Below are 14,027 nucleotides of genomic sequence, written 5' to 3'. Positions count from 1 at the left end.
TGTTGCTTTCTGCATTTCCACCCCGGTCTAAAGTACCGTGAAGATTGGGCAAATAGTCTGGTGATGCAGGTCTGCACACGTTTCTCAATACAAGTACGCAAATTTAGGACAGCATCCTCGGTAGTTCAGACTTTGCGAGTTGAAGTCACAATGTTGCATGAACTCAACCAGTCAGCATGCTCAAAAAAGGCTTTTTAATGGAATACTTGATAAAGATCTGTTTTAAGGTGTATTTTGAAGTGTGGTTTTAAGACCATGTTCTGTGTGAAGGCCATCCAGGTTTTAATTGAGAGGTGTCAGAAAAAGATCTGTGTAAACAAGCTGAACACAACATGATATTTAAATCACATATCATATTATCAGTGCGGCTTTAATGAAATCGAGCATCTCTCTGAGGTGAAATTTAAACTCTTTCCTCCTGTGGACTGATGTTATGCTTCAGTGCTTCAGACCTCTTCTGCGGCCAATTTTGCAATGCGATCATTTGAATGAACTTGAAGCCTGTTTCGAAGCTCAAAATCGTTTTTTTTCCCTCTTTGGAAAAGTATGAGCAGATTCATGCTTTCTCAACAGAGTCTCTTTTTCAGGACTGCGTGAGGGGTTACAGAAATAACTCATTCCATCATTAACCTATTTAGTAGCGAAAAGTGGCTCTGCTCCCAATTTCTCTCATTTGGTTAATAAAACAAAACCATTGGAAAGAATAATTGTTTTCAGTTGTTTAGGTTGGCAGGGGAAAGTACAGAAATGTATGGCTTTTCCGCTCATTTCATTAACTTCTCAGAACAGAACAGAACTAATAAATCATTGACCGAATGAATCGCTGGATTTTCTTAGATGCCTCAAACATGCTTTAATTTCTACTTCACATCAGAAAGAGGGTCATGGTTGAAATGCAGTTGGCTTGTTTGTGTTTAAGGTTCGCCGTTCCTTGCTGGCGAAGACTGTGTTCTGGGTGGGGTGATCGTTCTGAGGTGCTGCACATGTGGAGAAGCCCAGCGCTCTGGAGACATCCAGGCTCTGCTGGGTACGTGCTCCTCTGTCCTGCCATAACTTCAATCAAATACATCTCAAATCAAGACGATTGGATTGTGTCTAAAACATTCAGAAAGAATGGAAGTGAATGCAGCAATCCTCAGTCAGGCTATAATAAGTTAAATAAAAATAACAAGAATTAATGGAAAGGAATAATATAAAGTTATATACTTTTTTTCCAGTTATTTGTCCCCATAGATAGATGGATGGTGGATGGATGGATGGATGCCTCACATTCTTGTCTAAAGATGCTGACTATTTTTACAGGCATCTTTTTTTTTAAACATTCAGGGATAAACATGGCAGCTCCCTGCATTCACAAATAACAGAATAAACCGGTCTGAAAGTGTGGTCTGGCCTCAGAGAATAAAGGCACTGTTATGATTATGGCCGACACTCAATGGAAGAAAACATCTGAGACTGATATGAAATGTGCTTTTTCATTATCAATCTTTGTCTGTTGTGTTGATCAACTGTTCAATCTTGATTTCAATTTGCAGGCCAACTCAGAAGGTTAATTCGCCATGGGTTCTCTTTGGAATTTTAAATAGAATTTTTAGAATAGTTGTTTTACAGAAATGAGTAAAATAAGCATTGTTCATTACTTATTGTGTGTATAACAAGTATCTAATTGTATTAATGAGTTTATAGTAAACAGACAGAACAAATTCATACTTAGCCGTCACTCACTTTCTTTAAACTATACAAACAGAGCATTTTATTCAAATTGTAAAAAATCTATTTAAAAAAAAAAAAAAAATCTGTTTGAAATTCCTGGAGGTGTTCTAATTCTCTTTTAGGTTTATAGAAAGTGTAATATTGTAAGGACTTTTTTAATAGCTGGATTTCACAGTCATTGTGTCTCTCTTTTATTCACAGTGGAGTTTCTATGGAGCCATACAACAGAGAGCATGTGTGTGGGATACATGTCTGCCCAGGACAGTAAAGCCAGGGTAAGAAGTTCTTCCATCTGATCTCCCTTGTTATAGGCTTTTCATTGCTACACTGTTAACAATGGACCTTTTTTGTGAATGCATCTTTAGGGTAAAGGGTTTGTTCAAGTGTGAGCAATACTAATAGTGATGCTTGACTTAACAGTCATCATTATTAATGTTTGTTAGTATTATTACTCAAATGTATTATTCAAGTATTACCAAAACTCAAATTGGCACTCAGCTTTGGCAGTCAGTTAGAAAAAGTTATCTTAGGTAGTCCTCATGTCCAAGAAGTGGTAAGAACACAGAAAATGTCCACTAATATGTCTTTTATATTTTTAACTGCTTAGTCTATGTGTTTCTGGTATATAATTGGTAGCAGGTACTTATAAAATTAAGTTGAATTGCTGAATTATGACGACTATTTCTTCCGATGACTTTAAAGAAACCTTGCAGAAAAAAAGACACCAGCTCTTTCCTGTACCATTCCAGAAACATTCCTATCATTCCTGCATGCATTGTGCTGCTGCGTATGTGTGTGTGTCTGATGAGATGAAAGGCCAGAACTGATTGGCAGCTCAGCGAGCTCTTGGAGTATGTGCCGTTTTAACCATTTCTATTCATGCTAGTAGCTCAGAGCGATTCTGGAAGTGTGCATTGACCCAATTTAGAATAGCCTTTGTTGGGTTTGTGTTTTGAACAGGGGCTCTAGTCAGTTCTTGCAGGAACAAGTGTACTCTTTATCCAGACTATTGTTGGCACAGGCTTGTCGGAAGTGGTGGCTCTCTGTTACTTCATGCTTTTCATACCTGGCATTGATGAATCTCTTACACTAACAAGTAGGGGTGGGAATCACGGGTACCTCACAATAAGACATTAATATGATACACAGAACATGGCTCATGGTACCAATAATACCCCAATACAGCAATTATGCTTTAATTGATATATTGCTAGACAATCCTTTAATGATACATCTCGGTATCTAATTATGAAAACCAAATGAACAGATTAAAGTGATAGTTCACCTTCAGTTGCTGGTCCCCATTGAATTCCATAGTATGGAGAAATAAAATAAAAAAACACTATGCAAGTCAGTGGGGACCTAGCTTTCATTGGCCAAGGCCCACCCATGAGGCCATTTGACAGACATGTCAAACATGTCAAACAACCAAGTTGTTTCGTTCATTGCGTTTCGAAGTGTGGAAATGTTTACAAATGTACATATTGTTTCAAATGTTTAAATCTATCCCTTTAATGACAACCGGCAGCATGTTTACTACAATTAGTCTGCTGTCACTTTCAGAGCTGCACACATTAAATGTACAGACAAGCATCCGTTTTTCTTTCAGTTGTTTCCTTTCACTTTATAATAAAAGTAATTTAATTTAATTTAATTTGTAATCCATAAATTCAAAAAAATTATGTAAGATGCCCATCCGATCCAAGACTTCATAAAACCTATAACTTAATAAAATGATTGATGTTTACAGAATATTTCTGGCCATAAAATTGTGTACACATAGGATACAGAAAAACATGTTATCCAAAAGATACCGTATTTTTCGGACTATAAGTCACACCAGTCCAAAAATACATCATGACGAGGAAAAAAAACATATAAAAGTCCCATTTATTTAGAACCAAGAGAAAACATTATCGTCTACAGCCGCGAGAGGGCGCTATATGCTGCTTAGTGTAGGCTATACACAGTAATGTTTTCTCTTGGTTCATTTCTCTCGGTTCATGTCAAATTAATTTTGATAAATGAGTCGCACCTGCCTATAAGTCGCAGGACCAGCCAAACTGTGAAAAAAAGTGTGACTTATAGTCTGGAAAATACGGTAGTCTGGAAGGTGGATTACATGTTTTTTTTTTTTTTTCTGCTAGAGCAATGGAATGGTAAGATTTGAAACCTTCCAGCTAAATTCTCAAATCCACACTCATCAATGCTGTTGAAGAATAACTAGACTTCTTGTGTCCTATGCTTTTTGCTCTGGTTTTTTACTAATCTGTGCCACTGCTCGCTTTTCAATTCTTCCATTTAGCCTCTCGAAACGAGGAAAGGCACATTGTGGTTAAGAACAAAATTGTATGTGAAAACCGCAGCTGAAGCACGGTCATTGTCATGGATCTGTTTTTACACTGCGGCCCAGTATTCTGTTTTTCAGCTCTTTAACACATCATACACACATTTTTTACATGGCAATTAAGAAAGAATTTTAATGGCATATTTTTGGTCTCCCAAATAAAGCCATTTTTTGATTATTTCCAACTGCTTAAACTTTTGGCTGAGTCTTGATGTCCATCGAAGTAAGTGAATCTCTGGTTTGCCACACAGAATTGTGTCTAATCTCCAGGTTGCATTAAGACTTCATAATTATTTCCAGCAGCGGTGATTCCAACCACATGGGAACCATTCCAGATAAAACACCATCGGGTAGATTAAAATGTGTTCAACTTTAAAACACTGTTGTCATTTATAAGAAGAATCAGTGTGATTTAGACTTGATGATTGGAGGTGAATTTACATTTCCTCATTCAAGGTATGTTCAACTGACAACACAATAAATCTACTGTCATGTTTTATGTAGCATGATCTCAGTAGGAATTTTTGTTTTTATTATTTTAATATATATTTTTTTACTTGCTATTACTTATTTTGAATATGAATCCCAGTTACTTTTTTAAGCCACTGGAAAAAAAATTTAGATTGATAAAAGAAAGAAAGGGTGGGGGGGGGCATAGATGTCTGTTGAAGCCATGTAGTCAAGGATCACAATATCATGGAGATTTGGACCAATAAGTGACCATCCAGAACACACTGGTAACCACATAGTAGTGCTAAAAATCACTCAGAAAACATTAGAAACTCACTGTCACAACCACCACTAGTATTGTGGTGGAGAATCTACTTAAGAGCCTTTCTAGAGGAATACATGAATGTTTTGAGCTTTCAGAATGTGAATGTATCAGATAAATTTATTTCACAGAAAAAAAAAAAAGAATGCTGATGCAAAAATCACGGAACTCTACAGTCCAGAATATCTGGGCCATGTAATTATTCAGTGTAATGGAACATTTTATCGGAAAATATCTGTGTGTAGAATCAGCAATGAAACAACATTCCATGGGGTTGCAAGTGTAGGGAAAAATAAAAGTTATGCTACAGCTGACTAGCTGATGTCAAAAATAAAGCTGTGTGGGAAGTGATTCAGACTAAATTCAGAGTAACAGAACTACAGCAGCAACAAGTCTGTTGACTGAATGTATTTTGCAGCTTCTACAGTTAAAGATAAAACTTAAAAGTATAAAACAATCTAAAAGTATTTCAAAATATGAAATGCATTATTATTTAGTTGTTGTACCATTGATAATTAACTTATTTAATTTGTAGTCAACTAGTTAAGTATTTAAATAATTAACCCTTCTAGGCTGTTGGTGTCAGGGTTTATCTATTTTTTTTTTTTTTAAATGACATGATACTTTGTGACTTCCTGCACTTACTATACTTTATACTTCAGTACACTACATATATACATTTTATAATAGTCATTTCATAATAAATCCAAAAGCAAGATATGGAGGTGGACAAAAAGAATTTAAATGGGACCTGAGTGATACTCTGCTGTCATCTAATAGTTATAATGATATTTTCATGTCAATTTCATCTTAATTTTTTCAGCCAGGAGACATTTTTGGAACATTGTTTCATGTAATCTTTATGATTAAAAATATAATCTTTAAAGGGGTCCTATTATGCTCTTTTGGGGGTGTAGTAGAACATGCTCTTATGCTTGGTGGTTCAAAAAAATGCATTATCTTTCACATAATTAATATTATTAAAGTACCTTTCTCCCCAGTCTGGCACAAACGGCTTGATTAGTTCCGGTCAGTTTGATGAAGGCCTGCCTTCGGAAGAACGAAATGTTGTGATTGGTTAGCTGCCCCAGTGCATTGTGATTGGTGAACAGCTTAGACTGTGTTTCAGTTCTTTTTGGCGGCACTGTACTCCCTCATGTTGTGGAAACTGTCCTCAGTAAAATGCGATAGAAAATTGGGGTTATAATATATTATATATTATCGTGTGTGACCGACTTTTCAGACATGCTGAAAAATTGACCCTACAGCAGTTCTTCTTCATTTTCTCTGATGCTCTAAGGGCTAATTCCAAACAGAAGTGAGCATCCCTGTGTTCTTTTAAGGGTGTAGGGCATTACTGTCTCATATAAGCATTTGGAACTCCCTTGGTGAAGGGATGACTGACCAAAAATTACCTTGACAACACAGAGCGTGCATGCAGCATTCTGCACTCCATCAGTTGTTGCAAAAAAAATTCTTCTCATTATTATCATTTTATATATTGCCTCACTGTGTCTTATTTACTATTAAACTCTTTCAAATTAAACATGCTTACACTACCATCTTAAATCATATTTCTATTACTGACAAAAATATTTTGTATCCCATTAAAATAGACACATTTCTCCAGCCTATTCTACTTAGTTTTTATGTGAAGTCTACATCAACCCCAACTTCGCTTTAAAGAGCTCATAACTGAAAATCACATGATCAAAAACAGAAATCACTTCCGTGAAGTGACCGTCACATGTTCCCTTCGCTAACAGACTTTGTGAAGGGATTCAGTGCTCGTTTTAATTTGTAATAATCTCTACAAATGGCGTCCTCTACCCGAAGTGCACTTGAAGGGCGCAAAAAAGCCGATTGGAATTCACCCCATCTCTGCAGCAGCACTTCTTCTGCGTCGTCATCTTGTCTGATGCGCTCAACCAAGCTTTCTAACCACGACATGTCATTAACGAGATCGCATCGCTAACTAGCTAACATTAGCCATAACCGTTATGATAGTGTTTAGTTGTCAGCAATTCAATGTACAATTATGTGTCTATGTACTCTCCTGGGATTACCAGCCTCGGCATATAAAAATATATTTTGTTAAGTAACATGAAACTGTATGTTAATGCCGCTATCATTATTTATGGTCTTGCAATTATTTTATTTCTCATTTTCTGACAGTTATGAGGCAGGATAAGTTTCTGTGAGGGTCTCAAGAGTCTTCACCTATATATACCACAACATCAAATGACGCTTCACTGGAAGTTTACTAGCCGGCTTATCAAGGTTTTAAAGAACCGTCCGTGCAAATTGCCAATTAATGCATTACATTCTCCAAATGTGAATGTGTTTATCATTACATGGTTGTGTTTGTGGTTAGCAGAAACTTAACTGAGTTAGTTTTGTAGTACTTTATCTAGATTTTAAAATATTTGTTCAACTGACCATATTAATATTTTTAGGGTTTTTATGAAAATCCATTTCATTTAATCTTTCTGAATGTATTTTTTTCCTGCTGTTTTTTTCTTTTCTTGATTTATTCATCCAAAATTTGCCAAATTCTGTTACCGTTTACTGTAAATTCCATTTTTATTACTGGAATCCATGGTTCCTTCCATGTTTTCAGAATTGCAGAATTAATTTTGCCTGATATTTTATTTATATCATACTTTTTATTTATATTTACATTTATTTTCAAATTTTATTATTCTCTTTTTTTTTCCTGATGCTTTTATAACTCATTTTCTTTTCTCAGAGTAGATTTTTACTTGTGTTTGTGTGGTATTCTGTTATTTATTTAGTTCTTTTATTTAGTTTTGAGGTCTCCTAGCTACAATAATCTGCCTGAGCCTGTGCTAGCAAGTCACGCAGAGTGTGAGAGTGAGATATGGATCTTTATGGTAGTATAACTGACACACATGGATGTGCCAAGAGGGGTCACAGATTTACACTGACTTTTACTGTATGCGTGTCCTCCTGTCATGGACCAGTGTTAGTGACAGGTGGCCTGGGACACTCTGGGATGATACCAGGGCTTTCATTCTCCTCACTCATAGACAGGAAACAGTCTGGTTTTGGTTCCCCAAGGGCCGCTTATCATAGCCCATCAGAGAATGCGTCCAGGGCGTGTGCCATAGGCGGGCGGCAGTTGCCTTTGTTTGCAAAGAGGACACCTCACTCCCACCGTCCAGCAGCTGTGTGCTTTCCCACCACACTCACTGTTTACCCTATAAACACACTTCTCTCTCTCTCTCTGTTTGCCAGACTCACATATCCAGACTTCCTCCTGGGGCAGTGGCCGGACAGTCACTGGCAATCGAGGGTGGAGTTTGTCGACTCGGGACTGTCAGTGACTAAAGTGGGGTGAAATCACCCTCTATTTCTGCAGCAATATGCCAGTGCCGGGATCTTTATAGCAAGAGCTTGACATTGTGTCATTCTAGGACACAAACATGAAGGGACAAAAATGTTGCAATATGACTTTTCTTCCATCTTTTTCTTTATTACACAGTTATAAACACATTTACTCATTTATTCACAATTACTCCCAATCTTATTATTTAATCAATAATTTTGCAAAACTTTCACGCTGTTCACATAGACTGTTTTACTGTTACTTGAAGGGTGGGGGGTACATGGTTAGAAGGGTAATTTGCCTAAGGCATCTGCTAAGAAAAGAACATGCCAAGTGACCTTCAGGACTAGTGTGCTGCTCTGGTTTTAGTGGGCTTCCAAGAAACTCACCTTTTAATATGTGCTGGACAAGACTTGATGCTTCATTTCTATTCCTCTTTGAAACAATATGCACCGTCCTTATCATTGTAAATAAGCTAAGGGTTGTTGAAACAGGGTGGCCATTGACATAAATGGCTTATTGATTTTTTTTGCTTACTTGACTTATATATATATATATGTAATATTACTTCTACTATTATGTTTTTATATATAGCCAAGATGCTTGTTTTGTGCAAAATTTCAGTTTAGTGATTTAGAAAAAAGGTCTGATTTGACACGTGTGCTTGCAGTGAGTCTGGTTGAGTTGCAATGCATACACTGTGTGGTACACAGGATAAAATACTTTTTGAAATTACAATAATTGGCTTTTCATTTGACTTTTTTTAAGCTTTAATAGCATTTCAGTTGGATGAATAGTTCACCCAATATATATTTTTTTGTCATTTACACATTGTCATGTCATTCCAAACTAACATTCAACTAACATTCTTCTGTACAGAAGAACTTGATTTCGTTAAGAGTATTCAGGCTTTTATTTTTCAAACAATAAGCTTTAAAACAATTAAAAAGAACCAAAGTATGAGAAAAATATCCACATGACTTGTGCACTATATTCTTCAGAACTCATACTGAACTTGCATACAGGTCACATGACGGATGCTTTTGTGTCCTTTTTATAGTTTGAAATATTCAGTCCCCATTTTTTTGAAATTGCATGGAAAAATTCTTTTTTTTTTAATGAAAATATTTGTGCAGATTTGAATGACATGAGTGCGAGTAATTTGTAGGTGAACTATACCTTAAAAAAGTGAGATTATTCTCAAATCTAATGATATGCACTGTTGAAAATAAGTTAATTCATGGATGTTAGACCTTCAAAACAAAGTAGATGGCAGTAGGATCTCAGAAAGATCTTCTAACGAGACTAGATGCACACGCACTTTTGCCCAGCGTCTTACAAAATAAGTGCACTACTTTGACAACCTGCACTGCTCGTAAGTGTACTAAGAACATGGCGCATGTTACATAATCCAAGTATGCATTACTTTTGTGTACTATGAGTTTACTTGTCCTTGTTTGAAAGCTGCATCATGCACTTCTGTGGTTGAGCTGTAATAACAGATGAACAGCTTTGTGTGTTTTCTAATGCCATGTATAGTGCTCAGTAGATGATACCCGAAAAAGCAAGCTAAAAAATGACTGTTAGTCCATCTTTGAAAAAGCTAAATATATTTTAGGTCTGTATTTTATAATGGCAGAAAAAAATGAGAGGATCTCGAAAACGTATTTATAAATTACACTGAATAAAATGAAGGTTATTACATTGATAATGTTTTTTTGGCAGGGCTAATATTTTAAGTTATGCATTTTAGATTTTTTTCTTTAGTTAAAACTCATGCAGTAATATAAAAATGTTATATATATATATATATTTTATTTTACATGACCGTGCATTTATGAAATGTCTGTAAATGTTTCCAACAGCAGATTTTATTAACGTCTTGCTATTGTAATGCTTAATAAAACTGAGAAATGGTGTGCAGTTGTAAGTGCTGATTTATTTGTTCATTGACTGCCTCTTAACCTCCTTATACATTTTTTAGATATTGTGCACAACAACATTAATAGTACTAATATTTTAACAATAATGTGCAGTCTCATGATTGATGAGACTGCTCAAGTCATATCAATGGCATGAAAAAAAAATGGGTCTCCCTATTATTGTCATAATGAGTTTCATCGCATTATCCTGTTTTTGTTTATTTGTTTGTTTGTTTTTTGAAATTTCAGCAAATAAACACAAACATAAGCTAAATTTACCTTGAGCTCTGATTTTTTTGTGGGAGTGTTAGTTTTGGAAAAAACATGTTAATGTAATTGTCTCTTCAGGACATGTGGGGGCAACAGTGAACCTAAGACAGCCTTATTGATTATGAAGACTAACAAAGCCAGAGAAAGAAAAAAGATATACATTTAAGATTGTCATCTGAGAGATCAGTTGAAAAATATAGATGATTCATCCTGCACTACAGATTTTTTGTCCAGCTATGTCCCTCCCTCAAACACCACCTGCTCCAGAGGAGCAAATAGCAAATCATGCTCCACGACTGTGATGTAACTAAACCATATTCATTGGTACCTCTGTATGTCCCGCCCAAACTTACTATTTCAATAAGATCTACATCAACATAGGTAAATAAAATAAAAAAAAATGGTTCCCTTTCAGTCAGTTACATTCAACGTTATATCGGAACTGATGTTAGTGGTCTCGCTTGGGATCCCCATCAGTTTCTGAGCATTATAAGGAATGGTCATTGACAATTGGCGAGAGGAATTTGCATGCCAAATCACTCCCCGTACATATGGGTAAATAAAATGGAGGCGTGCATACACTCATTCATCTTTGCTTAAGAGCTGTTCACTTTGTGAACGCTCCGAGCAGCTCTTTGTTTGTTTTGGAGGACAGCAGAAGGGGAAGGCACTCTCCAAGCAGAGGTTGGCCCACTGGCTAGTGGATGCCATCGCCTTGGCGTAACCTCCTCCTGGGCTTTGGTGTACAGCACCTCTCTAGCAGATATCTGCAGAACTACGGGCTGGTCAACACCTAATACTTATGCGAGGTTCTATAATCTCTGGGTAGAGTCAGTTTCTGCCCATGTGTTGGGTACAAACAGGTAATATGCAGGAGCTCTGGCTCAGTGTCTTGCTTGCGGCGCCATTCCTCTGGCTAGAATACGAGCGCTTCTGTTCTTCCAGTAAGTTCCCTGTCTGGTGAATCCTGGTCGACTCCTCCAAAACCCTTTTGGCATTCAGACTAAGCGGAGGAGTCTATTGCTGTATTCGGGTTGCATGCCATTAGTCACCCCCTTTTACTGGACTTGGTGCCATACATGAGATTACATTGGTAATCCTGTATATTTTCCACGGTACGGTTTCCTTTGTTAAACCTGTGTCTTCCCTAGCAAGGGAGACGTTATGTCCCTCATGACACAACCGTGAACTGTGCTAAATGGCATGCTTCCTCGGCTCCTTAGCACGAACCTTAATGAGTGAATGCACGCCTCCATATTATATACCTGGAAGTACAGGAAGTGCCTCGGCATGCAAATTCCACTCACCAATTATCACTGGCCATTTCACGTAATGCTCAGAGGTGATTGGTGCGCCCAAGTGAGACCCCTAACCTCAGTGTCAATGTAACTTCTCCGTTCCCTCCTTCAGGGAATGAAGGATATATAACCGAAACCAAGACATTACTTTACAATGCTCTTGAAGAGCACTAAAAGGCAACTTATCTCTTTTTGATCCATTTCCCTTAACTGTGAGGTTTGAATGCTGAACCATTTGAATGCTTCCTGTGTTAGAGATAATGTAATTTTTTTTCTTTGGCTAAATTTTTTTGTCTACAGTTTGTTGTGTTCTCTTTATCTGGGGGCCTACTGTTTTCACTCTAGTCTCTATCTCCCATGAACCCTTGTTATCCAGACAGAAACACTGCTCTATTTGTATTTGAGGCTCTAGCAGACAGCAAAAGTTTATCTTGTCTTCCCCCTGCCTTTTCTACTCCCCACTTCTTCTAATCTTAACTCTGGGTTGCCCAAGATTTACAGTCTAGAAATAAGTTACACACTCGACAATAACCCAGGGGTGAAAATAGAAGCTCTCTAGAGAGTCTGGAAAATGAAAGGACTCACAACTGTTTGTTTGATGTCAAATCATGGATTGATAGTGTTTTATGGTTAGTGTTTGAAAGATTTGGGTTAATGGCGCTTTCCTTTAAGATCCATAAGTAACAATTCTGTGGCTATCCCATATGTTGTCTTGAAATTTGTCCTACAGGGTGTCTGGATTTATAGTCATCCCAATGTGTTTGTGGTCAGTGCCACATTGACATTTGGTTTCTTTCACTGTCTTTGAGTGATGTTTTTTTTTTTTTTTCATTGGCTGACACTGAGTAATTTGTGCTGTTTCCAGTAATGACAATAATTACATTAGTCTTTTATAGAGTGTTTGGTATAATACTGACATCTTTTACAACACTATTGTAGGATTAGATAAATCAGTTTTCTTAAAAAAACTGCTTGTCAATCAAGTATGCAAATATAGATTCTGCACTGCAATGACAGAGTCCCCACATGAATAACATGGGTTCTTTCGAGTCAGTTCCAGAATCAAATATTCCACAGAGCCGTGTAATAAAGCCTTTTAAAACACTATACAATTGAGCTCCCTTATGGGGGCGCTTTGATACATTTTTATTGTGAATTTGATTAAAAATAAGTTATGTCACTCAAGCATTCAAAGAATGGTAGAAGTCATGAATGAAAGTGTACAAAAGAATATGTCTGCATTTTTGTTATTGAAGACGTCCTCCACCTGTTGCTTTTCACAGCATGAGCATAAACATATTACTCAATAATACAGCTCACCTTGAACACTTAACACAAGCATATACCTTGTGTCACTTTCCATTTCAGTCCTCCAGTTCAGTGGCACTTTTATGGCTTGCACAGCGTAATGTTATTTGTGGGGTTGCAGAGGGCCCCTTCAGCTTTGAAAAGAGATACTTGGTCTTTAAGAGGTGGCAAGGCACAGAAGTTAGTGCCCCTCGACATTCAAGGTGTATCTAAAATGCGAAACAGACGGCAGTGCAAGCGAAGATCAAAGAGTGCGGCCGTTGCCGTGGCCCCAGCACGGCCTGCTGTCTACACATGCTGAGCTCTCCTGACAGAATGAATCGCTGCCATGTGGCCTGTCTTTCTGAACATAGCAACTCACACTACTGCTCTCCGCCACCAAGAACACTATATTATTGCTCCATATCTGAAGTGTGTGTATAGAGACAAAGTCACATTCAAAGAGCCTCACTCGTCAAGGACATTCTGTGCTGGAAATAGCAGACAGACAGAAGTTTAGGGAACTTGGCGTAACTTTTATTCTGTGACTAATTTACTATATTGTCGGTGGTTGAAACAATGTCTAATTTCAGAGCCAACATGCACTGAAAAATAGTTGGGGTGAAACAATTTGCACTCACAAATTACCTGTAAATGACTAGTAAAGTAAGCAAATAAGTTCATTTCTTTGATGAAAGAATATTTTATTTTCTAGTTGTTGACCGTATTTTCAGATTTATGGAGTGATAAAAAAGTCGTATTAAAAATCGCTTATGTAAAAACTTTTTAATATGTCAACAAAATGAAGAAAACATTTTGAGTCTGGCTTTATGTAATTTTTAGATTATAGATGTAGACAAATGAGTGCATATTTAATTAGATAACATTTGCATATTTCAGCGTAACATTTTGGAAACTGTAATGCAAACATCTTTTTTTCTTTACCCTATTCACCTGTAGTGTCTTGCCTTGTATGAAAATAAAACATAAAATATTGTCATCAAAAGCTACTTTTTACCTATTTAGAGCTTTTGTTCATCATAATGCCTTTTGTATTCTCTATTTGAGG

General features: G+C 36.8%; 1 protein-coding gene across 1 annotated transcript in view; it reads left to right on the top strand.

The window, feature by feature from the left end:
• The window catches only part of LOC113112518 (threonine aspartase 1-like), a 28,853-nt gene extending 19,866 nt beyond the window's left edge, over positions 1-8,987 (top strand). Inside the window, exons 12-14 of the mRNA XM_026278167.1 lie at positions 920-1,027; positions 1,915-1,988; positions 8,091-8,987. Coding sequence (XP_026133952.1) covers positions 920-1,027; positions 1,915-1,988; positions 8,091-8,183 — 275 coding nt within the window. The 3' untranslated portion in view covers positions 8,184-8,987. The remainder of the gene's footprint in view (positions 1-919; positions 1,028-1,914; positions 1,989-8,090) is intronic.
• Positions 8,988-14,027: the final 5,040 nt, after the last annotated feature.

The sequence above is a fragment of the Carassius auratus genome, chromosome 13 (genome assembly GCF_003368295.1).
Source record: "Carassius auratus strain Wakin chromosome 13, ASM336829v1, whole genome shotgun sequence".
Taxonomy (NCBI): domain Eukaryota; kingdom Metazoa; phylum Chordata; class Actinopteri; order Cypriniformes; family Cyprinidae; genus Carassius; species Carassius auratus.
Note: the sequence above shows the minus strand (reverse complement) of the source record. Positions and strands in the feature narration are given on the sequence as shown.